General features: G+C 63.1%; 2 protein-coding genes across 9 annotated transcripts; both read left to right on the top strand.

Moving 5' to 3' along the window:
- Positions 1-1,004: 1,004 nt before the first annotated feature.
- On the top strand, positions 1,005-16,650 carry FURIN (furin, paired basic amino acid cleaving enzyme). 2 transcript variants are annotated; one of them, XM_069026187.1, is made up of 16 exons: positions 1,005-1,315; positions 4,552-4,936; positions 8,512-8,610; positions 9,219-9,314; positions 9,870-9,998; positions 10,246-10,322; positions 10,666-10,754; positions 11,039-11,211; positions 11,970-12,182; positions 12,273-12,373; positions 12,503-12,606; positions 12,803-12,920; positions 13,832-14,011; positions 14,114-14,238; positions 14,640-14,756; positions 14,833-16,650. In XM_069026187.1, the coding sequence occupies exons 2-16, from the start codon at positions 4,757-4,759 to the stop codon at positions 15,399-15,401; spliced, it is 2,370 nt and encodes a 789-aa protein (XP_068882288.1). In that variant the 5' UTR covers positions 1,005-1,315; positions 4,552-4,756; the 3' UTR covers positions 15,402-16,650. The 2 variants fall into 2 exon arrangements, with proteins under 2 accessions (XP_068882288.1, XP_068882287.1); XM_069026186.1 differs by lacking the exon at positions 1,005-1,315 and adding an exon at positions 2,533-2,656.
- A 1,632-nt stretch (positions 16,651-18,282) lies between these two features.
- Positions 18,283-24,203, top strand: FES (FES proto-oncogene, tyrosine kinase). 7 transcript variants are annotated; one of them, XM_069025981.1, is made up of 19 exons: positions 18,283-18,405; positions 19,212-19,373; positions 19,469-19,642; positions 19,711-19,807; positions 20,167-20,350; positions 20,490-20,627; positions 20,738-20,857; positions 20,932-21,054; positions 21,122-21,308; positions 21,393-21,470; positions 21,684-21,893; positions 21,990-22,112; positions 22,317-22,370; positions 22,521-22,639; positions 22,841-22,935; positions 23,028-23,151; positions 23,257-23,414; positions 23,619-23,741; positions 23,885-24,203. In XM_069025981.1, the coding sequence occupies exons 1-19, from the start codon at positions 18,283-18,285 to the stop codon at positions 24,025-24,027; spliced, it is 2,535 nt and encodes an 844-aa protein (XP_068882082.1). In that variant the 3' UTR covers positions 24,028-24,203. The 7 variants fall into 7 exon arrangements, 6 of the variants coding, with proteins under 6 accessions (XP_068882082.1, XP_068882080.1, XP_068882079.1 ...); XM_069025979.1 differs by having other exon boundaries at positions 18,324-18,405; positions 19,126-19,373; XM_069025978.1 differs by having other exon boundaries at positions 18,342-18,409; positions 19,126-19,373; positions 21,738-21,893.
- The last annotated feature ends 530 nt before the right edge of the window (positions 24,204-24,733 follow it).

The raw sequence follows: 24,733 nt of genomic DNA, 5'->3' as shown, positions 1-24,733 counted from the left end.
AGGGCTGGACAGCACAGCAGAGGGACTGTGGGCTCACCTCTGCTGGCATGGGGGCAGTGCTCTGTGCTGGGTAAACCTTCAGGTATTGATTTGGTCTGTCCAGATGTTTCTGCCTGCCGTTGCTGCCTGTTACTTGTTTTTCTCTGCTGGTTTCTCTGGGTGGGCTCTCTGCCCTTCCTCTGCTGTTGCCCACTCACTGGCTGCTTTCACCTGCAATCCTGCAGGTCCCCCAGGCTGGGGTGCCTGCAGGCAGGGGTGCAGCTCCATGCTGCTCTGCCTCCCAGGGAGCTTGGGCAGATAGGCAGTTGTATCACTGTTGGGCTTGTGCAATCTCTGCAACCTGAAAGCTAAAAATGGACATGGTTTTTCCACGAAGTGGGTTTCTATTGATTGTGTGCGCAGCCAAGTCACACCACAGAGTGTGCTCGGTGAAGGGCAGTGTGGGGGGCTCTCTCCCAGCCCTGGTGAACAGTTTGGCCCCTGTGGCTGTAGTGATCCCTCCAGGGGATCCTGGTAGAGCAGACCTTGCAGGATGGGACAGTATGGCTGGCTGGCAGTAATGCTGCCAGTTTGCTGGGCACTGCCACAAGGAGCAGCTGCTCCTGCTGTCTCATGGGGTGCGCTGGTGCCTCTGAGCCATGGTCCCCAAGTCTGAGAGGAGGGCCCATGATCCTGGCAGATGTGCTGCAGTAGCTGCTTCACCCCCTTGCTGCATCGTGGCTGGGGGTAGAGAGGGGTGCCTGGCAGCCCTGTGAGGTGAGTGGGGCACAGCAGCTGCTCAGATCCATGCTGGTGCCCCCACTCTCTGCCTCTTTCTGCTGCTAGGACAGAGAGTCTCTTTCCCGTCCGTGGCGTTGTGCCACCTGCAGCCCGGTGCTTCCCGACGCAGGCGTTTTCTTTGGCCGAGCTGTGGGGTCAGCGCGGGTCCCAGGCCAGTGGTTTACGTAAGAGCGCGGTACTTCCTGCCTGCCTGCCCCGCAGCACTGCGATAAGCCCGTGGTGACAAGGGCCCTTTGTCAGCTCCGCTCCTCAGCACCGCATGTCACAGGGCCAGGTGCTGCAGCTCCTCACCTGCCTAGGCACGGCTGCCAGCGCCCAAAGGAGGCATCCAGAGATAAGGTGCATGGGTGGGGCAGGCAGCCCACCTCCCATCCTCCCTCCCACCACCCGTCTGGACTCTGTCTCCGGACCTGCCCCTGTCCGTGTATCGTCCATATAACCCCACGGGGCACAGCCGGTTCCCTGTGCCCCCAAGGGCCGGCCTGGGCTTGCCAGCTGCAGGGACGACTCCTGAGCATGCTGCAGTGACACTGGGGTGAGTGCTGCCTGTCTGGTGGGTGCCTTCTCCCCCCTGGCAGGACTGTAGCCCTGAAGGTGGGCCTGGGGCACCACATCCCCAGGGTGCCAGGGTCGGCCCAGCCTGAATACCTGTGGCCAGGGTGCTGCCCTGCAGAACTAACCCAATTTAGCACAGCAACCTGCCCTATGCTAGATTTTCTGGGCTGTTCTCAGCATCTCGGTTACCAAGGTGACTGTTTCCTGTGTGATTGCTAATGCTTCACGATCTCGATCATGGTATCCGAGGGACTTCCTTTTCTCTGTAAGGAGCACTAGGACCTGCTCCTGCCCGGGGCTGCCAGACCCGTCGCAGGTGTGGAGAATTCAGGTCAGTTTGGGTTCAGGTCAGTTTGGGTTCTGCTGCATTTGTGTTGCTAATGACACGGTCCCGTGCCCACAGTTGTTCTTTACAAATGACTGAAGCTGTGTTTCACTTCTCACCTTTTCTCCTTGGTGGAAATCTCTCTCCTGAAACGGGGCTGATAGATTTTCCTTCTGTTGCTCCTTTCCAGACAGTTTCTCTGTGAGGCTGCTGCACACCGACCTGGGGTTGCAGCCCCACGAGATGGACCTCATGGGAAGTGCCATTCCCGCAGCCTGGCTGGGGAGCTCCCGGCTCCGGGGTCTGCCAGGGCTGGAACAGGCTAATCTGGCGGGGCTCGTGTCCTGCCAGCCGCATGTCGCAGCATAACGCACCACTTGCTGCACCAGGTGGGAGACGGGGCGTCTTCTGCGTGCCCTTCACTGCAGGCACCCTTACACCCCGGTCAGTGCCGCGGGCCCATGGTGGGGGTTCACGGCTCTCACAGGGCAGATCCGGGTTTCCCGCCTGGGCTGGCACAGGTACCCCCCGGGTGGCAAGGACAGCCTCATGCTCGGCTGCAGGAGAGGCCGCGCAGAGCCCCGGGCCGTGCCCGGTACTGGCGAGAGGGAACGGCCCCGATTCTGGCGGAGCCCCGAGCAGGCGGCGCGGAGGGGTTGCCGGGGGTCCGTGCCGGACCCGGCGCCGCAGCACGGGACGGGAGGGGCGGGCGGCGGTGACGGCATCCGGCGGCGCCCGGCAGAGCGGCGGCCGGGCCGGGCCGGGCCGTGCCGAGGGAGCCGCGCGGGGCCGGTGGCTCGGCCGTCGGGGCGGGGCCGGGCGGCGCTGACAGCTGCGCGGCGTAAACAAGCGGCCCCGCCGGCCGCCCCGGCCGCCCCTGCCTGGGCCGGGCCCGGCTCCGGGGCGGGCGCTCCGGGCGCCCCGCGGCGTGACGCGGCGCCGCCGACAGACGGGCCCGGCTGCCGACGGGACGGAGCGGAGCGGGCAGGCCGCGCGGTAAGGGTGCGGGACCGGCATCGGCCTGGGATGGCTCGACCTGCTGGCGACCGCGGTTTGACAGCTGGGGCGGCCCTGCCGGACGGGACCCGGGCGGCGGCGGGGCTGGGCCGGGCCCGGGGCGACCGGCGGGGCCGCGGCCGCTGGGCAGCCCCAGGCTTAGGGCGCTGCCGGCGGAGATGTGCGGGCCCGGCGGTCCACGGGAGCGAGTGGGGGGCCGGGCGGCCGCTCTCGGGGCTGCGGCGGGGGCAGCCGGAGCCGCCGCTGCGGGAGGCCGAGAGGGAGCCAGGCCGCGTCCCGCCCCAGCCCGGCCGCCGCCGTCCGGAGCTCCGCCGCTGGAGCCGCCCCGCGGGTGCAGGCCCGGGCCCGCCGCTCAGCCCGGGACCACTGGGCTGCTGCTGTGCGGGGCTGGGTCCTTGGGCAGCGGACACCGGCCGGGCCGCGGTGCGGAGCCGGGAGCGCGGCTCCGGGCTGGGTGCGGCGGCCGGGCTGTCCCAGCACGCGGTGGTTCGCTGGCGGCGGGTCTGGCGGGGAGGCGCCGCGGGATCCGGGCTCTCCCCCGGCGGCCGGACTGTCCCCACGTGCAGCGGTCACCGCCGGAGCGGGACGGCTGCTGGCGCCGGGACTAGCGAGGTGTGGGAACTGCCCGGCCCGGGGGCCAGGTATTGGCATGGACACTGGTAGACCATGGCAGATAGTGTTCCGTTGTGCCGTGCTCTGGGCCTTAGCAGTCTGGCACCCGGGGCTCCGGTACAGCCTCCGGCGGGTGCTCACGGCTCTGGGCGCTTGGACGGGGCGGTCCGGCCCGCGGCTGGCCGAGGTGTGGTCGCTGATGGGGAAACCCCGTTGTGCCAGAGTCGCTGCACTGTCTGTGCCGGAGCCTACGGTCTCTGGCGGCTGCTAGGAGCTCTCTCCTCTGGCAGCACCGCAGGCTGCCAGCTCGCTGTGGTCGCTTCTGGACGGAGGAGGATGTGGCTCCTCTGGGCACTGTCGGCTCTCACCTTTCCAGCTGTCTCTGAAGCATTACCAGCTATTCCAGGGTCCCTCTGGAGCTCCGGGTGTGGAGCTCAACCTGGCACCATCATGTCGTGGGCTCCCTTACACTGGGTGGGTCGCTCCCTGTTCTTTCCCTACAAGCTTCTTGCGCTTGGCCTCCCACAAGGTGTGAGCTGTTCCCGGGCATCCCTGGGTTCATGCTGGAGGTGACAGTGTGCCCCTTTTCCTGGTCGTGGTTTCCACCCGGTTGCGGGGATGAGTCACACCGGTGTCACCATGTTGTGCTCCAGAGGAAGGGCAGAGCTCAGCTGCTGCTGGCGACAGGCAGCACAGCGTTTGCCACGGCTGCCAAGCGCTGCCTGGTCAATGGCTGTAGAGATGTGAGTCTGGGGCTGTGCTAGCTGGAGATCAGGAGCTCTCCTTGACTTTCTTCCAGTCTCTCATTTTGCTGGGATTCCTTGCACAGCACCTGGAGACATCTCCTTTGGTCTCCCCTTGGGACTGGAGAGACAGGCCTCACATGCCAGTTGCTCCCAGCTCTATACCCAGATAGTCCCATCCCAGTTGGAGCAGGGGTAGTGGCAGCAAGAGGAACAGTGTCCCTTACCTTGCCTCTCCCCTCCTTTGGTGCCCTCCCCTCCTGGTTGGTTCCCTATGTTTATAAGCAAACATTGGGTAACAGGCAAGGTAAACAGCATCTCCATGCAGGAGCAGACATGTGGGCACACTGCCAAGCCAGGCAGCTCCTTGGCTGTCAGTGTGTCGTTGTGGCCAGCAGGTGCTGTGTGCCAGGGCCCCCTTGCCCAATGCCTGACCCATGTCTCAGCATGGTGCAGCCTGCCCTCCCTAGGTCTGAGGAAAGGTGCCCTGGGCCTGACCACTGTCCTGTCTCTCTGCAGATCGTGCTTCTGTCCTGGACGGTCTGTTCCTGTGCTTTTGTGGGCTTGGCCCCATGTGGGCTTGGGCTGAGCTGGGACCAGCAGGGCAGAGAGGCTGGTGTGCCTCAGGGTGCTGACACTGGGAGGCTGCTGGACCTGCTGCTCCCGGGACCCTCCTGCTCCTGGGACCCTCCTGTTCCCCAGCTCGAGGAACCCCGATACTCTGATGGATCTGAGGCCCTGCTCGCTGCTGTTGCTCTGGACTTTGGTGGTTGCCCTCACTCTCCTGGCCCAGGAGGTGCTGGCCCAGCATATTTACACCAACACCTGGGCTGTGCTCGTCCCTGCAGGACCCCAGGAGGCTGACAGGCTGGCCAGGAAGCATGGATTCCTCAACCTGGGCCCGGTAAGTCTCCTGCTTCCCTCTTCTCATGGAACTAGTGTTCTCTGCCATGGTCTGGGCAGGTGCTGAGCTTAGTCCCGGAGCTGCCGTAGGGGCTGCTCTTTATGGCAGCAGGGCCACTGTGTTTGTGCCTGTTTGCTGTGGCCTTCCAGCATCTGCTGCCTTGACTCGATGGTGGCAATTAACTGTATGGACTTCTAGGGCCTCCCCTTGTCACTGGGACTTTCTGGTGACATGGCATGGCACAACATGGCGCGGCACACTGTCTGTTGTATGGGGAAGGAGGAAAAGCCCATCCTAGTGTGAAGGAACTGGACTGGGAGTGCTGTGTGATGATGGATGGGAAGGTTTGCAGTTTCCACTGATGCTCCCCACAGCAAGCTGCCCAGTGCAGCGTGGCCTCAGCTCAGCAGGACGGCAGAGGAGCCTCTGAGCTATCTCCAGAGGGGATCTGACGGCAGCTGTATCCTTACCCCTAAAGTGTCCTTGACAGAGGGTGTGTCAGCAGGTTCCCACCACACTCAGCTTTCCCTGCCATCAGCCAGGGACTAGGCAGTGTGCCTGGCTGTACTGGGAGTGAGCTGTCTCTCTGGGAAGGAAGTGCAGGGTGAAATCCCAGAGGAAATTGCACAACTGGTGGCTGTGGTGTCAGGACCTCGCTGTGAGCAGCTGCTGGGAGCGGTGGCAGTGGGAAGGTGGCTGCTGCAGAAGCCAGCAGGACCTTGTCCTGCCACCCAAAAGGAGCCCTGCATCGGAACTGGGTACTCAGGGCTCTCTGGGTCAGGGAGCCCCAAGTCCTCCGGGACTTGTGCCAGAGGAGGGAACTGTGGGGGTTGTGGCTAGGCCCCACTGAGGGTGTCTGTTGTGGTGGGCCATGGCGTGACCTTACACAGGTGCTGTCAGCGTGAAAGTGGCTCAGAACAGATCTCAGGGGAAAGAACTTGTCAGGCCAGGGCAGCTGCCATGCATAGGGGACTAAGAGAGTGGCATGTCCCACCGGACTGGATCTCTGATGAAACCCCTCTGAGTGGGGATGGGGCTGAGGTGCCATCAGCCTGCTCCTGGCAGTGCTTCCCATCCATCATGCTGTGGTGCCAGGTCAGGCCTGGCTGCCAGGGCCAAGGGGCACTGATTCTGTGGCCTCGTCTCCACAGTGCAGGGCCATGTGCTTCAGCTGAGAGCCCAGGCCTGTCATGAGTTCCATCCCTGTGATCCACAGATGCTCTGTGCCAGCTCTGCCCTTGTCTTCTCCCCACACTGTGGTTCTGTGGCCGGAGGCTGGCACCTCTTCCTGGCTCTCTGTCACCTCGCAGCAGTGAGCCTGCCCTTGCAAGCAGAGCCCCACATGCTGCAGCAGCCCAGGCTGTGGAAGGAGTTTCTGGTCTGGGCATGTTTTCTCCTGTTCTGGAACCTGTCCCAGTGTCTGTGCTGTGGGACGAGGTTTGGCTGGCCAGGGCTTTGCAGAGTGGTCATGGCGGTCCAGTGGGAAGAGCGTGGCTGGAAAGAGCCTGGCTTTCCCTCCCAGGTTTCTGGACTGCTGCTCCTGGGGGTATGTGCCACTGGGACAGGATGTGCATCCAGGCTGGGAGGGGGGGGACTGGCTGCATCTGGCAGTGCCCCAGTGAGAGAGTCCCACGGTCCTTATCTGAGGGGATCCTGGTCTCAGCCTGGGGTCTGGGCACTGTCCCCAAAGCTCTGCTGTCCTGGCATACTCCTGGCTCCCCTGCTGCCTGTGGAGTGGGAGCCAGTGGCACCTGGGGCAGGAGGTCCATGACTGGTGCCAGTGGCCTTGAGGAGGGCTTGAGGGAGGACACAGGGGACAGTGGGTGGTCGTGGATCAGAGGTGGGGGCTGGGTGTGGCAGTGAGGGGAGTGTGTGGGGGTTTACACTGCTGGGATTATGCAGAGAAGGAGGTACAGGCATTGCCTCCTGCTGCTGGGCTTGGGATCACTGGGGAAGGGCACTGCAGGTGCCATCCCTGGGCTGTGCTGGCAGGACAGTGCCATCCTGAGAGAGGGTGCTCCTGCCTCCCACACTGCTGGGCTGCAGGTCCAGCATGTTGCTCCACTCCTGGGGCAGTGGTCAGGCATACAGGCAGCCTTCTAGCTGTGGGACTGGCCAGGGTAGTTGCGAGCTGCGGCCAGGGGTTGGGCAGCAGCACTGAACTGGCACCTGGGACACGTGGTGCTGGGGGTTGCTTTGCCCTTGCTGAGGACAGGGACAGTGGGGATTAGGGTCGAAGTGTGTGGGCTGGCCAGCTCCTGGCTGCCACCACAGTGTCAGTGCAGGCCTAATCCATTTGGATGACCAGTCAGAGCTGCGATCTGTGTGCAGGAACAATCTGGGCTCTGTCTATATCCCCGGAGTGGGTGAGGGATGCTGGGGGAGGGCAACCATCCTGCAGCTTGCATTCCCCCACCAGCCCTGTGCAGAGGCTTTGTACCTTGACACTTCCTCAAGGGCTCTGAACTGACAGGCATCCTGGGCTGTCCTGGGAGAACACAGTGTGCCAAAGGAACAGGTCTGAGGTTTCTGGTGAAGTGCCTACCTGGGAGAGCCAGCTGCTGCCCTGGGCCTGAGGTTGCTGCTCAGCTGGGTGCACCTTGCTCAGCCCAGTCTGTCCAGATGGGCAGCGCATCTGCAGAGCTCTAATAAGCTGGGGAGCTTTGTTAGCCCCTAACAGACTGTTTTGGGGCAGCCTGAGATGGAGGAGGATGAGATCCTCATATTCCTACAGCCCTTGCAACCCAGCCCCACCAGTTCTGGCACAGCCTGGGCAGCTGGATCTTGCCTGTGGCTGCTGCCTGGGCTCTGTGACTCCCAGGGGGCCGGGTGGGTGCTTGGCCCCTTCTCCCCAGTTAGGGCAAGCTGCTGGGCTGGGAGGCCCAGGGCGGCCAGGGTGGGGCCATTGTGTCCGTCAGCCCCAGGATGTGCAGGAGGGGATACGGAAATGACAGCACTGGAGAGAGTTTGGGGTTTAAAAATAACCATCTGGGTGGCGGCATGGTGTCCTGGCCCCACCAGCTGTGCTGGGTTCTCATCCTGCCCCAGCTGGGCTGTGCTGGAGTCCCAGGCCGAGCTGTCCCCACATGGGAGCGGAGCTGGGGTGAGCACAGCACGGCTGGTTGGCAGTGGAAGTTGGACCCCGCTGGGCCTGCATGCCCCCTGCTCTTCCCCACTCAAACTGGCTGTGCCCCTGATAGAGGCTGGCACTGGGTGGGTGTTCCAGTGGGGCACTTGGGGAGAAGACAGCAGCCTGTCTTCTCTGTCCAGAGCTGCAGAGGCTGATGCAGACCCTGCTCTGGCTGGGACCACCTGGGGTGTGCGCCTGGAGCCCCTGGGACCTTCCTCCAGGAGGAGCTGGTTGGCATCAGGAGGGGAGTTGTCACCAGGTGCCACAGCCTCTCACAGGAGGTCCTGCCCAGTGTACTGAACATAAGCCTCACCAGCCACTCTGGAGTGGGGGGCCCAGCCTGTGCGTGGCAGCCCTGGAGCTCAGGATTGCAGATGTGGGATGTAGAGAATCAGGGCAACCAGGCTCTCATGTCTGTCCCATGAGCAGCATTTCTCTGTTGCAGATCTTTGGCGACTATTACCACTTCCGGCACCGTGGTGTGGTGAAGCGTTCCCTCTCGCCCCACCAGCCCTGGCACAGCCGCTTGGCCAGGGAGCCGCAGGTATGAGTGAGGAGGGCCTGGCTTTGGTCCTGGGCACTTCACAAGGGCTCATGAGCCAGCGCTGGGCACAAGACAGGGCTGAGCTGCCTTAACCATTCCTTGGTAGAAGCAGGTGGGAGCCCACCGCGTGTCTGGCAAGGGCAGGGGGTTGGTGGAGCCAGTGTCGTTGGCCTGTGGGTTGTTGCAGTCCCAGGGCCCAGGAGAGCTCTGTGTCCTTGTACACAGGACAAGGCGTGCAGGGCAATAAACAGATCCCAGAGCAGTGGTGTGTGGGGGCTGCTATTTTCCCCATCCTCGGGCTTCAGCCCAGGCCCTGGAAGGCATGTGGTGCGGTGTGGCAGCTCTCGGCAGCCCGTGTCTCAGTGGAGCTTGGCACTCTGACCATCCCGCTCCACTGGAGCACAGCCTTTGCAGGGCACGGCCAGGCAGGGGGCCTGGAGGGTTGGGCTGGGGGCGGTGGTAGCTCTGACAGGTCCAATACTCTGCCAGGCCAGAGCTGACTGTGAGCTTCCCAGGGAGAGCCTCTCCAGGCAGGCTGAGGACTGGGGTCATGGGGAGCTGCTGGCATAAGGGGTCAGTGGGGGACCCCATGCCTTCTCTGCCCTCAGGTGCAGTGGCTGGAGCAACAGGTGGCAAAGCGTAGGACCAAGCGAGACGTCTTCATGGAGCCCACAGACCCTAAGTTCCCACAGCAGTGGTACCTGGTGAGTGTCGGGTGAGGAAGGGCATGTGCTCATGATTGCGGGTGCGAGTTTGGGGATGCAGACGTGGCAACCTAGGAACTGCTGTTATGCAGTGGCTGCTATGCTGTCAGGAGGGAGAAGGAGAGAAGGGGGAAAGCCTGGGGTAGCCACCTGGTGATGGGAACACCCCAGGGAGGAGGCTCTGCTTGCAGAGCTGTGGCTCCTGGCTGGAGTGCTGGGAGGGCTGGGGGGAGCCCAGGGTTGGACTAAGGGGTACAGCCCTTTGCCTGGTCCAGGAATTAGTCCATGCCTCTTTCTGCTTCCTGGAGCTTGGGCACAAGCCTGATCTCTGCAAAGGGTGCCATGTCTGTGGGACTCAAGCACAGTCTGGGGCTCAGTCTCACTTTCAGAGCAGCCCTTCTCAGCTTGTTGTGTTTAACCCTGTGCCCAGGTCCCTGGGGTTCCTTGTCGCAACCCACAGAAGAGTGGGATGAGAGCTGGGTGGGTTTTGGGCACACACCCATCACAGTGCCCATGGCTGGGTGCATCTCCTAGTGCCAAGGCTTCTCTTGACAGTACAACACAAACCAGCGGGACCTGAACGTGCGTCAGGCCTGGGAACAGGGATACACGGGCAAGGGCATCGTGGTGTCCATCCTGGATGATGGCATTGAGAAGAACCACCCTGACCTGGAGGCCAACTATGTGAGTTTGGGTGATGGTGCAGGGCAGAGTGCTGTGGGAGCTGGTCTGGGCAGCTGTGTCCATGCAGGGCAACTCAGAGCTGCAAGGTACAGGGCTGATGCCCACCATGGTGGGACATGGAGGTGGGATTGGAGCCTGCTCGCCCTGCTCAGCTCAGCCTCAGGCTGTGGAGCGCAGGCATGAAGTAAGGGCAGTGGGGCTTGGTGGCTAAGGTAGACAGTCTCCAAGTGCCCAATGTGTCTTCCAGGACCCAGGGGCAAGTTTTGATGTCAATGACCAGGACCCAGACCCGCAGCCCCGCTACACGCAGATGAATGACAACAGGTGAGGCAGGAGAGAGCTTTGAAGATACAGAGCCTAAGTATGGCAGGGACTTAGTGCATGGCCTGCTGGAAGCTTGTGAGGCTGGCAGCATACTTCTGCCCCATGGGGAGCCCTTCACCTCCTTTTTTTGACATGAGCAGCATCCTTTTTCTGCCTAGAGCCAGTGTGGGCTGTTCAGTGCCCTGGCTCTGGAGCAGGAGGGCAGATGGAGGAGCCTTCATTGGCTACCTGGTTTAAGGGGACGGGAGGCAGCCCAGGTCAGGGTTGCTGGGGCTGCAGCCACTACCCACCCCTGTGCTCCTCGCACCCTATATGAGCATGGTTTGTCCTATTTCGGTTGCAGACATGGCACACGCTGTGCTGGGGAAGTGGCTGCTGTGGCAAACAACGGGATCTGTGGTGTTGGTGTGGCGTACAATGCCAGGATCGGAGGTAGGTGCTGCCCTGCCCTGTGCCGGGTCCTGTGGGCGTTGGGTGGCCACAGGAGCAGCTGAGCTGTGGAGCGCAGGCATGAAATAAGGGCAGTGGGGCTCGGTGGCTAAGGTAGACAGTCTCCAAGTGCCCAATTTGCCCACTTCCCCTCAGCACTGTTGACTGGAGCAGCTTTGTGACAGCCTGTGACACAGGTGGCAGCAGGGGTTGGAGGGTTCTCACCAGCGGCAGCATGGCCACTCTGCCCCAGCTGGTTGCCAGTGACATTTGCTCTCTGGCCCTAGGTGTGCGCATGCTGGATGGGGAGGTGACCGATGCTGTGGAGGCCCATTCCCTGGGCCTCAACCCCAACCACATCCACATCTACAGTGCCAGCTGGGGCCCTGAGGACGATGGCAAGACTGTGGATGGCCCGGCCCGGCTGGCAGAGGAGGCTTTCTTCCGTGGGGTCAGCCAGGTGAGAAGGCGGGTTTGCTGGGAGAGTGCTGGCCTGACTCCTGCCGTTTCCTCAGGTCTCCCTTCCTCTGCCTGCCCTGGTTGTTACCCTGGCTCTCCCAGGATGAGCCATGTGCCAGCCCATCTCTGGGATCAGGCTCTGTTAGTTTTTCTTGTTTTTCCTGTGCAATGGCTCTGAATCAGGACTCCTCCCATGTGGTGTTATCTCACTGCCGTGAGGGCTCCTGCGTGGGACGGTGCCTCCTTCCTCTCCCAAGGCCTCTCCTGGCTCTTGTCTGGTTTTGTGCCAGCTGCTCACCCTTGCTTCCTCCACCCGTCTTTCCCCACTGTCCCTTTGTGCTGGCATTGTCGCCTGCCTGGGGAGCTGTGTCATGATTCCCTACAGAGGGATGTGTGTGGTGCCACGCTGGCTCTGTTGTGTCCTCTGCGAGGTTAGCTGCCACATTTGAGTGCCGAGGCATGGCCAGGACCATGTTGTGGGCTCCTGCAGCTCTGCCAGGCACTGCAATCCCACGCAGACAGTCAGGCCAGGTGACTTCTGAGCAGAAAAAGACTTTGGCTCTTGGAAGCCTCACATTGTCTGGGCCTCCTGCTGCCTGGTGTGTCACTCGCTGGGGTGTCATGCTGTCCCATGTCCCAGCTGCATCTGCTCTGTCTGTCCAACTCAGGCTGGCACCATCTGCTTGTCCCCAGCTCCAGCCTGGGGCTTCCTGTGTGTGGCAGTGTTGGTGCTTGCCCTCATCTTGCTTCTGTTGCTAGGGCCGAGGCGGGCTGGGCTCCATCTTCGTCTGGGCATCTGGGAATGGGGGCCGCGAGCATGACAGCTGCAACTGTGACGGTTACACCAACAGCATCTACACGCTGTCCATCAGCAGCACCACACAGTACGGCAATGTGCCCTGGTACAGCGAGGCCTGCTCCTCCACCCTCGCCACCACGTACAGCAGTGGCAACCAGAATGAGAAGCAGATTGTGAGTGGGGGCTGCTGCTGTCTGCAGGCCAGGGGCTCAGGGGGTGGGATGTGCCTGCAGCATTTCCTGCCCTGGCGCTCCTTCTCACAGGTGACGACTGACCTCAGACAGAAGTGCACCGAGTTGCACACCGGGACGTCAGCCTCGGCACCCCTGGCCGCTGGTATCATCGCCCTCGCCCTGGAAGCCAAGTAAGAGCAGGACAGAGGGGGCTGGATGGGGGTGGCTGTGCCAGCCCCATGCAGCAGTGGCACTTGGACATGGACCTGCCTGGGACCAGCAGGAGCTAGCACTGACCTGAGCCCCATGTCTCCCTGTAGCAAGAACCTGACCTGGCGGGACATGCAGCACCTGGTGGTGCAGACCTCCAAGCCAGCTCACCTGAATGCCAATGACTGGGTCACCAATGGCGTCGGCCGCAAAGGTACTGGGGTGCTGGGGTGGGACCAGGGTCTCCCAGTCTTACTCATACCACTAGCCTTGGGGTGCTGAGGCAGAGTGCCCTGGCAGCCCTGTGGGGTGAAGGAGGCAGAAGGGCTCAGTGAGCATGCCGCGTGGCCAGGCAAACATCCCCCACCGGGTACCCCCAGGAGCAGCGCTGACCCCCTCTTTGTCCACAGTCAGCCACTCGTATGGCTACGGCCTGCTGGATGCTGGGGCCATGGTGAGCCTGGCCAAGAACTGGACCACGGTGGGACCTCAGAGGAAGTGTGTCATTGACATCCTTGCAGAGCCCAGGTATGGGCTGGTGAGCCCAGGAGAGGATCACTCGGCATCTGTTCTGCACAGGAGCTTGAGAACCTCTGGGCCCAGAGCAGGGAGTGGGGAGAATCTCGGAGACTGAACTGCTGCTGAGACCCTTGGAGCACCCTCCTGCGAGAGCCTGGGGAGAGCTGGGAAAGGCACCTCCAGCCATCCAGCACTGATGTCACTGATGAGCCTCCCTGCTGTGGGGCTGGGCCAGTGGATGTGGGCAGACTGGGGCACTGCGGTTGGGGTGCAGCCAGCACGAGTCATCCCTGGACAGAGGGGCTTTTCAGGGGGCAGACAGAAGCTCCTTTGACTCCTGCTTGGCCGCTGCTGCCACAGTGCAGCATGTGCAGTCTTGTCTGTGGCCAGGGCACTCCCTAGGGGCTCCTGGGTGGGGGGGATCATGTTCCTGTGCATGAAGGGAGCTAGGGCTGGGCCCTGCTCTGACCCCCCTGGGGAGCCAGCCCTGTGTGGGGCAGGCACATCCTGTGCTGGCAGCAGGGCCAGCATCGTGGTGGGAGTGGCCATGCACCAGCAGTAGGATGGGGATGACTCTGCCCGTCCCATCCCTGGCTGTGCCATGCAGGGTGTAGCTGGCCTGCAGTGTGTGAATAAAGGGCCTATTCAGGGCTGGCATGGAGTGGCGGCTGGGGAGGCAGCACTGGGCAGCCCAGTTCCCCCCGCCATGCCCAAGAGCTGAGGCACCCCTTCTGCTTCCTGTACCCACCTGGGAACGGCACGGAGGTGGTGCCACTCTGACCCACTGCGGGTTTGATTCCCGCTCTAGCTGCCCTGGTGCCCAGTCCCCAGGACAGCCGCAGAGCCCCACAGCAAGGAATGGGGACTGTGGCATGTCCCCCTGGCCTGGGACTGGCCTCACTCATGCCTGTCCTCGGCAGGGACATTGGGAAACGTCTCGAGGTACGGCGGAAAGTGGATGCCTGCCTAGGGAAAGCCAACTACATCAGCCGGCTAGAGCATGCGCAGGCCAGGCTGACACTGTCCTACAACCGGCGGGGGGACCTGGCCATCCACCTGGTCAGCCCCATGGGCACCCGCTCCACCCTTCTGGCTGCCAGGTAGGTGCTGGGCTGTGGGGTGCCCCAGGCTGGCCCCTGGCCTAGGCTGGCACAAGTGAGTTCGGGATGTGTTGACACCCACATCTTGCCTCTGTTGCTCAGGCCGCACGACTTCTCGGCTGATGGCTTCAATGACTGGGCCTTCATGACGACGCACTCGTGGGATGAGGACCCCTCTGGGGAGTGGGTGCTGGAGATCGAGAACACCAGTGATGCCAACAACTATGGTAGGGGTGTGCTTCCCCATCCACTGCCTCCCTCCAAGTCTGGGATACGAGCTGTGTGGTCACCCAGCTTCCCCTCCTGCTCCTGAGCTGAGGGGCCGGTAACACCTTGGGTGTTTTGGGTGATCTGGCTGGGGAGAGGCTGGACTTGGGCAGGTGGGATGGTGCTGCAGCCCCTCTGGGTCAGCAGGAGTCCAGGCAGCAGGAGACTCCATTCCAGCTCACCTGACCCCCTGCCCCTGTGCATGGCCCCACAACAGGCACTCTCCCAGGTGGTGGGCACAGCCCTGCTGTCCCCTGGCAGCCAGGATGGGGGGACCAGCGTGAGCCCCCCTCCCTGTGCCTGTCCTGAGCATGGGTGGTCTTGTGGGCACCTCTGAAGTCCTCACCCTGCACTGTTGCAGGCACGCTTACGAAGTTCACGCTTGTGCTGTATGGGACGGCCACCGACTCCCCCAGCCTCTCCAACCAGCTGGAGAGCAGCGGCTGCAAGACCCTGACCCCCAGCCAGACCTGTGTTGGTGAGTGTGGGGATGGCAGGGAGGGAATGGGGGCACAGGCACCCTCCAGCCCATGCTGACCCTGTCTGTCTCACAGTCTGCGAGGAGGGGTACTACCTGCATCAGAAGAGCTGCCTGAAGCGCTGCCCTCCTGGCTTTGCGCCTGGTGTCCAGAGCACGCACTACAACCTGGAGAACAGCGTGGAGCCCATTGCTCCCCACCTCTGCCTGCCCTGCCACCCCTCCTGTGCCACCTGTGCGGGACCTGGCCCCAACCAGTGCCTCACCTGTCCTGCACACTCCCACTTCAGCAGCCTGGACCTCTCCTGCTCTCACCAGACACAGAGCAGCCGTGCGTCCCCTGCCCTGGCAGATGGCGAGGGACCAGCTGAGGCCCCCCCTCCAGTCAACTTGCCTGTCCTCATCGCCAGCCTCAGCTGCATCCTCATCGTCATCATTTTTGTCACCATCTTCTTGGTGCTGCAAGCACGCTCAGGCTTCAGCCTGCGGGGTGTGAAGGTGTATGCCCTGGACAGCGGGATCATCTCCTACAAGGGGCTCCCCTCTGACATCTGGCAGGAGGAGGGTCCCTCCGAGTCGGACGGTGAGGATTATGAGGCCCACAGCGAGAGGACTGCCTTCATCAGAGACCAAAGTGCCCTTTGATGAGCCCTCCTGCCCCTCCCTCCTCCCTACCCAGCACCGCAGGGCTGGGGCAGGTGAGGCTGAGGGGCCCTGGACTCTGCCCCTGTCCCCTTCCTGCACTGCAGCAGCCAGGGGCTCCCACCCACTGGCACCGTCCCTCAGCCCCAGTCTGGGCAGCCAGGCATGGCCCTGCAGGCACCATCCCCAGCACAGCACCGTCCCAGTCTTGCACCATCTCTCCTGGCCCTGCGTCCATCCTGTGCCCCGTGCCGAGGTCTTTGGTGGCAGTGGGGTCCCTGACACTTCCTGGCCCTGTACAGGCAGCAGTGTCTCCCACTCTGGGTACAGGGCTGCTGCTTGGGGTCCTGTGAGTTCTCCAGGGTGGGCAGTGTGTGAGGTCCCTGGGTTGCCATGGCTCAAGGTGGGCTGGCTGGGGCAGGGGTGGCTCTGCCCACCAGGGCTGAGCCCAGCCTGTGCCACAGCATTGCCCTGCCACCCTTGGTCCTTGTGGAGCTGTGTCCCAGGCTCAGTTCGTTGTGTCCCAGCTCCCCACCACCTCCCCTGGGCCTATCTGCCCGTGCCCTTCAACAGCAATAATGGCCAGGCCTCAGCTGCTGCCGCCCACTGCCTGCCCATCCCACTGCGGCTGCCTGCAGCACGTAGGAGCCCTGGCACCGGGGAGCGTCGGGCTGGGCACTGCCTGCCCCTGTGCCCATGGCACAGCCCACAGCCTGGGCAGGGACCCCGTCCACAGTCCCTGCTTTGGGGGGCTGCCTTGGGCCCCTTGTGTTCTGCCCCTGGGCAGGGCTGTAGGTGCTGCTGGCTGGGACTGTCAGGTAGCGCCAGTGCCAGCACTGCCCCAGCTCTGCCTGCGTCCTGCCTGTGCTGGGCAGCGCCCAGCATTCCTGCAGCCCTAGCCCCCCGACGTGCCTTGCCCCCACTTGGTGACAATCCGTTCTGCTCCCCGCTGGAGCCCTTTCCCTTGCTGCCCCTTCCCCGCGGGCTGGGGGCCAGTGCCACGAGCCCCTTTGCCGTCCACCGCCGCACACCAGGGCCATGGTGCAGGCTCCCACCTGCACCAGCCATGGACGGAGCCACTGGCCGGGGGCCACAGGACTATTTTTCTATAACAACTTTTTGGTGCACAGTAATTTTTTCTTGTAATTTAATCAGCCGGGAGCTGCCTCCTGAGCCTGTTTTTAATTTAATGGATGTGGATATAACGCTAGAGAGACTGAGTTATTAAATGTTCTGAACTATGCAAACCAGCTCCGCTGCCTGTGCTCTGTATGCTGTGAGTACCCCAGCCGGGGCAGCAGCCTGGCCGCGGACACTGTGGGCCTCAGGGGCACCCAGATCTGCTCTGCAGCTGCAGGGGCTGGGCTGGTGGAGCCCTGCCTGCAGACTTTCCCCCAGAGCCAGGGACTGCCCTTCCCTGGCTGTAGGCAGCAGCTGGTGCTGGGCAGGAGCTGCGGTGTGTGAGGCCTGGGGACCTTGCACCCATCTCACAGCATGTAGGCTCAGCCCCTTCACCACAGCCTGGGGCCCAGCAGCAGTCTCTTCGGCTAGCACCACCTTGCAGCCCGAACACGATGCCCCTGGTGCAGGAATGGCCAGGCTGGGCCTGGGACCCACTCATGCTGTGGCCAAGCTGCAGACAGCCCACCCCAGCCTCACCGAGCCCCCGCGGGGTCCCGGCCCCCGCAAGGGAGTCTGTTGGGGCTGCGCTCCATCGCAGAGGCAGCTCCTCTCTGCGGCGTCCCTCAGCTGCGCTGTGTCTGGGGCCGCAGCGGCTTCCTGTGGTCAGGAGCGAGTTCCCCGTGGCATGCACGGGCTGCGGCTCTCACCCTGCTCTTCTTCTCACGAGGCGGGGCTGGGGGCGGGCAGCAATCGGGGCTTCCAGAGAAGGGAGCTGCTTGCACTTGCGGTCAGATGCAGAGCCGCCCAGCCCTGAGGCCCGGAGCAGCCTGGCGCGGGCGGGGAGGGGGCCCACGCTGCCTGAGGGGATGCTGAAGGCATCTTGGTGGTGGGAGAAGCAGTACGGTGGCAGCTCCTGCCCAGGCCGTGCCTTGGAGCTGCTCCAGGGCGTGACCACCCCACATTGCTCCGCTATAGGAAGGCGAGTCAGCAAAGCTCCCGCCTGACACGCTTTTCCCCTGACTTCCTCCAAAAGTGGAATCGGCTCGGCAGTGTCCTGCAGGTGACCTTGAAACTCCTCTGGGGCCGGGGCCTCCCTGGCAGTCACAGGAGAGGGCTCAGGCCAAAACAGCCAGGCGGTGGCTAGGCTGAGCTGAGTGGAGCTGACCTGGGCTGTGCCACTGGGCAGTGGCAGTGGTGGTGGCAGCTGCCCCGGTGTGATGCAGCTGCCAGGGCTGAGCAGTGCCACCGTGGCACCAGTGAAGCTTTTTGAAGGGGAGGTGCCCAGGGCTGCCACAGGGAGTTGTGGTCCTAGCTATGTGGATGCAGGCTGGCAGCAAGGGCCGGGGCATGGCACTGTGGGTGTCCGTGAGTGGGTGCTCTGTCCTGCAGCCTTTCACAGTCACACGGACCAGGTTTGGGAATGGTGACAGGGTGGCCACCCTTTAGTGGGACTGCACCCTCAGGGCCTGCAGTCTCTTGGAGACACAGGAGCATGGAGTGGGGGTAAGAGTTAGGCAGAATCTGGCAGGGCTGAGGGGGCTTTGCTGGGTGGGACTGGTGCTAAGTGAAGACTCCAGAGGAGCAGTGGAGCCCTAGGTATACAGGGCTGGACCTGGTGGTGTCAGAGCCTGGTGGCAGACAGCTGAGAGGGGTGGTGGGGCTGGGAGCTGCCCAGCTGCAGCAGAGCTGTGTGCCGGCGTCAGCTGCTGGCGCGGGGACTGGCAGGGAGGGGAGGAAGTGCAGGAAATCTCGCAATGGCTGTATGGTCAGCACTGGGTTTCCTGTTCCTCCCCAGGAGCCAGAGCTGCACCAGGTCCAGAGCGCGCCAGTCTCGGCCCCAGCAGGACGCCAGCAGCCGCCTCACAACGAAGACTTTGCAACAGACGTAGGTTGGAAGGACTGTGCCCTGGTGGGGTACTAGCAGGGACAGGGGACTCCTTTGTAGGGGTGGGGGGCGGTCTTGGTGAGGTCAAGGGCTGTGCCAGGGGACATCCTGCACTGCACAGGGAGGTGCCCCAGCACTCTCCTGCTTCTGCTGCACTCTTGCTTCAGGGCATGGCACCCCGGGACTGCCTCTTCGATCAGTTTGGCTCCCAGTGGCCTTACTGGAGTTGTGTGTGCTGGGATGTATCCAGGTTCAGCACCTCTTTCTGGGGCTCAGCACCCTCTTCTGCTCCTGCTGGCTTCCCACCAGTGTCGCAGCCCCTGGGACCTCCCACACTGTGGGGACAGAGGTGACAGTGCCAATGGACAGGACAGGGCTGGAGCTGCCAGAGAGGAGGGGCTGGTGCCGGGTGGGGGGCACAGCCGCCCTGCCCTTGGGGAGCAGCCATGTGCATGGCAGAGGTGACACTGCTGGGTATGACCCCACACTTCCTCCTTCCCAGCACCATCCCCACAGGCCCCAGCTCCCACAGGGCTTGGAGCACTCATCCTTCTGCTTTGAAAATGCTTTGCAAGGCTGTTTGCAGGGGGTGGGGAGGGTCATCTCTGTTGCACAGACCGAATGATGGGGCAGGAGGGTGTGAAATGCAAAGGGCCCCGGCCACTGGTGCAGGCAGTGCAGGGCAGCAGCTGTGGCTCAGGCTGTCCTGGTGCCCCGCAGACTTCCCCTGGCCGGACAGTGGTGCCATGGGCTTCGGGCCGGAGCTGTGGTGCCCACAGGGGCACAGTGCACTGCTGCGGCTGCAGGATGGGGAGCTGCGCCTCCTGGAGCTGATGAGGAAGTGGATGTCACAGCGGGCCAAGAGTGACCGGGAGTATGCAGGGATGCTGCACCACATGTTCTCCCAGCTGGAAAAGCAGGAGGGCACTTGGCAGCTCCATGGTGATCGTGGTGGTCAGATTGAGAAGGTAGGGATGCCCCAGAGTAGGACTGTGTCCTGCAGAGCCCAGTGTGGTGCTGGAGGATGCCATCTTTCTGCTATCCCTGACTCCCTTCCTTGCAGTCCTGGTGGGTGCTAGTGAGCCGGACAGAGACGCTGAGCCAGATCCTGCGGCGGCATGCGGAGGAGCTGGCAGCGGGGCCACTGGCCAGGCTGAGCCTGCTCATCCGTGACAAGCAGCAGCTGCGCAAGGCCTTCAGCGAGCAGTGGCAACAGCTCAGCCAGGAGTATAGCCGGGTATGTTAGAGCCAGCAGGGGAACAAGAGAATGTGCTGGACCCACTCCCTGACTGTGTCCCTCTCCAGACGACGCAGCAGGAGATGGAGAAGCTGAAGGCACAGTACCGCAGCCTGGCACGTGACAGCGCCCAGGCCAAGCGCAAGTACCAGGAGGCCAGCAAAGGTGCCAGCCTGGCCCCTGTCCCCTGCGTGACCTCCCAGCTTCCTTCACGCGTCAAGGATGGCTGGAGCACCCCACACTCTGTGGAAACTACAGCCCAGCCTGGAGCGGGTGGGGGTTCTGAGGGTGGGCAGCATAGAGGAGGGCCCAGCCTGGTCCCCAAAAAGCCAGGCAAAAGTCTGGGGGCCTTGGGACACCATGCTGTGGGTCAGGAGCATCTCTGTGTCACAGTGTAACTGCTCCAGGCTTGGTCACCCTGCCTGCCCTGGGACCCTCTCCCAGCCTTCACCTCTGACCCCTGCCCCAGTGCTGGGACAGGTGATGTGCTGGCAGCTGGGGTTTTCCACAGCCTCTCTCCACAGACAAGGAGCGGGACAAGGCGAAGGAGAAGTATGTGCGTAGCCTCTGGAAGCTCTATGCCCTGCACAACCAGTATGTGCTGGCTGTGCAGGCGGCTGCATTTCACCACCAGCACCACTACCAGCGGGCACTGCCCAGCCTGCATCAGTCCCTCTACAGTCTGCAGCAGGAGATGGTCCTCGTCCTGTAAGAGCCCTCCCTGCCCCCCTGCCCATCCCGTGCCCCACTGCCCATCCCATGCTCCACTGCCCATCCTGTGCCCTGCACCCCACTTCCAACCCCTGGGCACCCCCATGGCCCCCCAGAACCAGCAGTGCTCCCACAGAAAGGAGATCCTCAAGGAGTACTGCAGCATCAGCAGCCTGGTACAGGAGGATATGTTGGCCGTGCACCAGGAGATTGCCAGTGCCATCCAGGCCATCGACCCTGCCACTGAGTACAGCAGCTTCATCCAGAGCCACCAGTATGGCTCCATGCAGTCGCAGCCTCTCTGCCGGGTACGGCCCTGCTGCCATTGAGTGGCAGTGGCCGGCATGGGGCAAGTGGAGGCAGAGCTGTGCTGGGTGCCCACAGGTACGAATCTGAGGTGCCACCAACTGTGTCCTTTGATGAGAGCCTGTTGGAGGACACAGAGAACCTGGTGCCCGGGGAGCTGCAGCTGAATGAGCTGACCCTTGAGAGTGTCCAGCACTGGTGAGTGGGACCAGCCATGGGCAGGGGCAGGTGAGGGGCAGGGGCTCAGACTCATGCTGGCACATCTCTTGCAGCCTGTCGTCGGTTGAGGAGGAGTTGGTGGCCGCCACAGAGGCTGTGAGTATCAAGGAGCAGCAGACACGGGAGCTGAAGGCGGAGATCCGTGATGAGGAGCAGGGCCGGAGCCCCAGCGAGCGGTGAGTTGTAGCAGAGGGGGGCGAGGGGCCAGGGCAGCGGGTGCTGACTGCCCTGTCCCCTCCCCAGGGTGCACTTGTTGGGCAGGCGGCAGGGGCTGCATGAGGCACAGCAGCAACTCGAGGGCTGCCTCTGTGCCCAGGCCAAGCTGCAGGTGCAGCGGGACCTGCTGGCCAGGAAGCTGGCGGAGCTGGGCGTCAGGGACCCCCTGCCCGCCCTGCCTCTGCCAGAGGATCAGCAGTCCATCTCCTCCACGGTGAGTCAGTCTCGCTTCCCGTGCTCTGGAAGCTGCAGGGATGGGGTCCCGCCCAGCTGGTGCACAGCCCATGCCTCCTTCCAGGAGCAGGAGCGGAGTGGGGCCAGTGCACTAGAGACCCTCAAGAACCACATCACGGGCATCTTCAGCCCAAAGTACTCGGTGAGTTCCTGGGTGCCTCCAGCCACCCTGCTCTCCACCCAGCTGCCTTGCTGAGCCTGCCCTTTCCTTTCTGGCTACACAGCCCCGCCCTGCTTCAGCACCTCCAGATTCTGCTCCCACCTGCCCTGGGCACAGCTTCCAGACACCACTGCTGCCCCACCTCCAGCACAACTAAGGAGTGTGCATGGCTGGGCTTACCTTGTCTCCTTCCAGCTGCCACCCCCCGTGCCCCTAATCCCAGATGTGCAGAAGCCACTGTGCCAGCAGGTCTGGTACCACGGGGCCATCCCACGTTCGGAGGTACAGGAGCTGCTGACCTGCAGTGGGGATTTCCTGGTGCGGGAGAGCCAGGGCAAGCAGGAGTACGTGCTCAGCGTACTGTGGGATGGGCAGCCGCGGCACTTCATCATCCAGTCTGTCAATGTGAGTGACCACAAGCAGGGGACATGGCTGGGGTGGCCTTGCATGGGCAGGCACAGGTTCCTGCCCATCACAACCCCTCGGCCTCCCTCTCTGCAGAACATGTTTCGGCTGGAGGGTGACAGCTTCCCCACCATTCCACTGCTCATCCAGCACCTCCTGCAGAGCCAGCAGCCCATCACCCGCAAGAGTGGCATTATCCTGGCCAGGGCTGTGCCCAAGGTGATGTAGGCAGTGGGGAGGAGGAGGGGGCCCCCTGCACCGGGGCAGCTCTGCCCGGCCCTTTCTCCTGTTGACAGCTGGGCTGAGATCCACAGACACGCTTCTCCAGCTAGACAGGGGGACTTGGACCTGGGGCTCTGCCTGAGAGGGGGCCGCGGGGGTATGTGGGCCAGGGGACAGCTCACTGGTGTCTGCTTGCTGCAGGACAAATGGGTGCTCAACCACGAGGACGTGTTGCTGGGGGAACGCATTGGCCGGGTGAGATGGGGTGCTGTGGGGTCTGCGGGAGGGCAGGACTGTACCAGGGTGTCTGCGGGCAGCCAGGACTGTCCCACAGGGTTTGCAGGAGGACAGGGGTTGCCTTGGGCCACATGGTGAGCTGAGTCCGGTGCTCCTGTGTCTCGGAAGGGTAACTTTGGGGAGGTGTTCAGTGGACGCCTGCGTGCTGACAACACCCCCGTTGCTGTGAAGTCCTGCCGGGAAACCCTTCCACCTGAGCTCAAGGCCAGGTTCCTGCAGGAAGCCAGGTCTGTGTGGGTGTTGTATTTGTCCTGTCACATCTGTCCATTCTTGGAGCAGTTTGACCCTGCTGGGACTGCAGCACCCTCGTGCTGAGGGCTGTGTCCCCCGGCTGGCTGGGCAGAGTGCCCTGGGGATGGCATTGGGTGGCTTGTGCCCAGGGCAGCCGGGCCCCCCTACACTCACAGTGCCCATCCTTGTCCCCACAGGATTCTCAAGCAGTATAGACATCCGAACATTGTGCGGCTCATCGGAGTCTGCACGCAGAAGCAGCCCATTTACATTGTCATGGAGCTGGTGCAGGGTGAGTGGCCCCGTTCCCGCAGTCGCCCCGTACGCATGGATGAGCTTGTCAGGTGTGCCTGGGCGCCCACCAGCTCTGCAATCTGGGCACAGGGGGGGACTTCCTGACCTTCCTGCGCAGTGAGGGTCCCCACCTCCGGGTGAAGGAGCTGGTCAAGATGACGGAGAATGCTGCTGCCGGCATGGAGTACCTGGAGAGCAAGCACTGCATCCACAGGTGGGCCCTGACAGGACAGGGGGAGCCCTGGAACCCTCACCGCCCCACCCCATGCCAGGTGGAGCCCCAGGGATGGTTGGGCACATGGCTGACTGCTTGTCTCAGGGACCTGGCTGCTCGCAACTGCCTGGTGACAGAGAGGAACACTCTGAAGATCAGTGATTTTGGGATGTCACGGGAGGAGGAGGATGGCATCTATGCCTCCACAGGAGGGATGAAGCAAATCCCTGTCAAGTGGACGGCCCCTGAAGCACTCAATTATGGTACAGGATGGAGCTGGGCATGGCCTGGCACCTGGCAGCCTATCTGGAAGCCAGGAGTCTGGCACTATCCCATCCCATGCGCCTGGTCCTGGGGAGGGAAGCAGAGACCCAGAGCACCTCAGCCCTCAGGAGCATGGGCACAGCTGGGCAGTGGTGACATGGGTGTCCCCTGCCAACAGCATCCCTCCTGCCCCATGTCCCCAGGCCGATACAGCTCAGAGAGTGATGTCTGGAGCTTTGGGATCCTGCTGTGGGAAGCCTTCAGCCTGGGTGCTGTCCCCTATGCCAACCTCAGCAACCAGCAGACACGGGAGGCAGTGGAGAATGGTAGGGGACACGGCTGCATGTGGCTCCTGAGGGCCACCATGAGCTGTGGGTCCAGCACGGTGGAGCTGTGCCTCTAGGATGGACCAGATGGGGTTGTGGGGATGAGGGGCTGGTGATCCATGTCCCCATCCCTGCTGCCCCAGGTACGCGGCTGGACCCTCCTGAGCAGTGCCCTGAGGAAGTGTACCAGCTGATGCAGCGCTGCTGGGAGTATGACCCCCGCAAGCGGCCCAGCTTCAGCACCATCCACCAGGATCTCATTGCCATCCGCAAGAAGCACCGGTGACAGGGAGCACCAGGGACCCTGGATCCATCCCACGGCAGTGCCTGGGGGCACAGCAGAGCCCTGTCTAGGTGGCTGTGTGATGCTTGAGCCCCAGGGCAGGGGCTCCTGCATGGCTCAGGGTGGGACATGGCACCCAGAGCTCCTCCCCGCCTTCATCTTGTACAATAAACACCCAAGCTCTGCAGCTGTGCATCTAGGAGCTGCGAGGGGACCCGCACTGCACTGGGATGGGGCGTTGGGACATGGCACTGGGATGGGACACTGGGATGGGGCACTGTAATGATGCACCAGGACAGGACACTGTGACAGGGCACACGGTGTACCGGGATAGGGTACCAAGATAAAGCACCAGGATGGGGCACCAAGACAGGGCGCAGTTAGGGAACTGGCATGCGGAGTACTGAGTCTTCTGCACTGGGGCAGAGGACTGGGACGGGACCCTGGGACAGGGCACCGCGACAGGGATCAAGGACAGGGTACCGGGATGGGGCACACTGGGACAGGGTACCGGGATGGGGCACCGGCATCTCGATTCGGCTCCAGTGTTGGCGGGGTGGCTGATCCTCTTCCAGGGGATGTGGGGGTGTCCAGGCCGGGCCGACCCCCGGCCTACGGGGTGCCCAGCCCGGTCCCGGAGCGGGCTGTCCCGGCCCTCAGCGCGGGGGGTCGCGGTCCCGGGGCGGCCTGTCCCGGCACTCGGCGCGGG

The sequence above is a fragment of the Aphelocoma coerulescens genome, chromosome 10 (assembly GCF_041296385.1).
Source record: "Aphelocoma coerulescens isolate FSJ_1873_10779 chromosome 10, UR_Acoe_1.0, whole genome shotgun sequence".
Lineage (NCBI taxonomy): Eukaryota > Metazoa > Chordata > Aves > Passeriformes > Corvidae > Aphelocoma > Aphelocoma coerulescens.
Note: the sequence above shows the minus strand (reverse complement) of the source record. Positions and strands in the feature narration are given on the sequence as shown.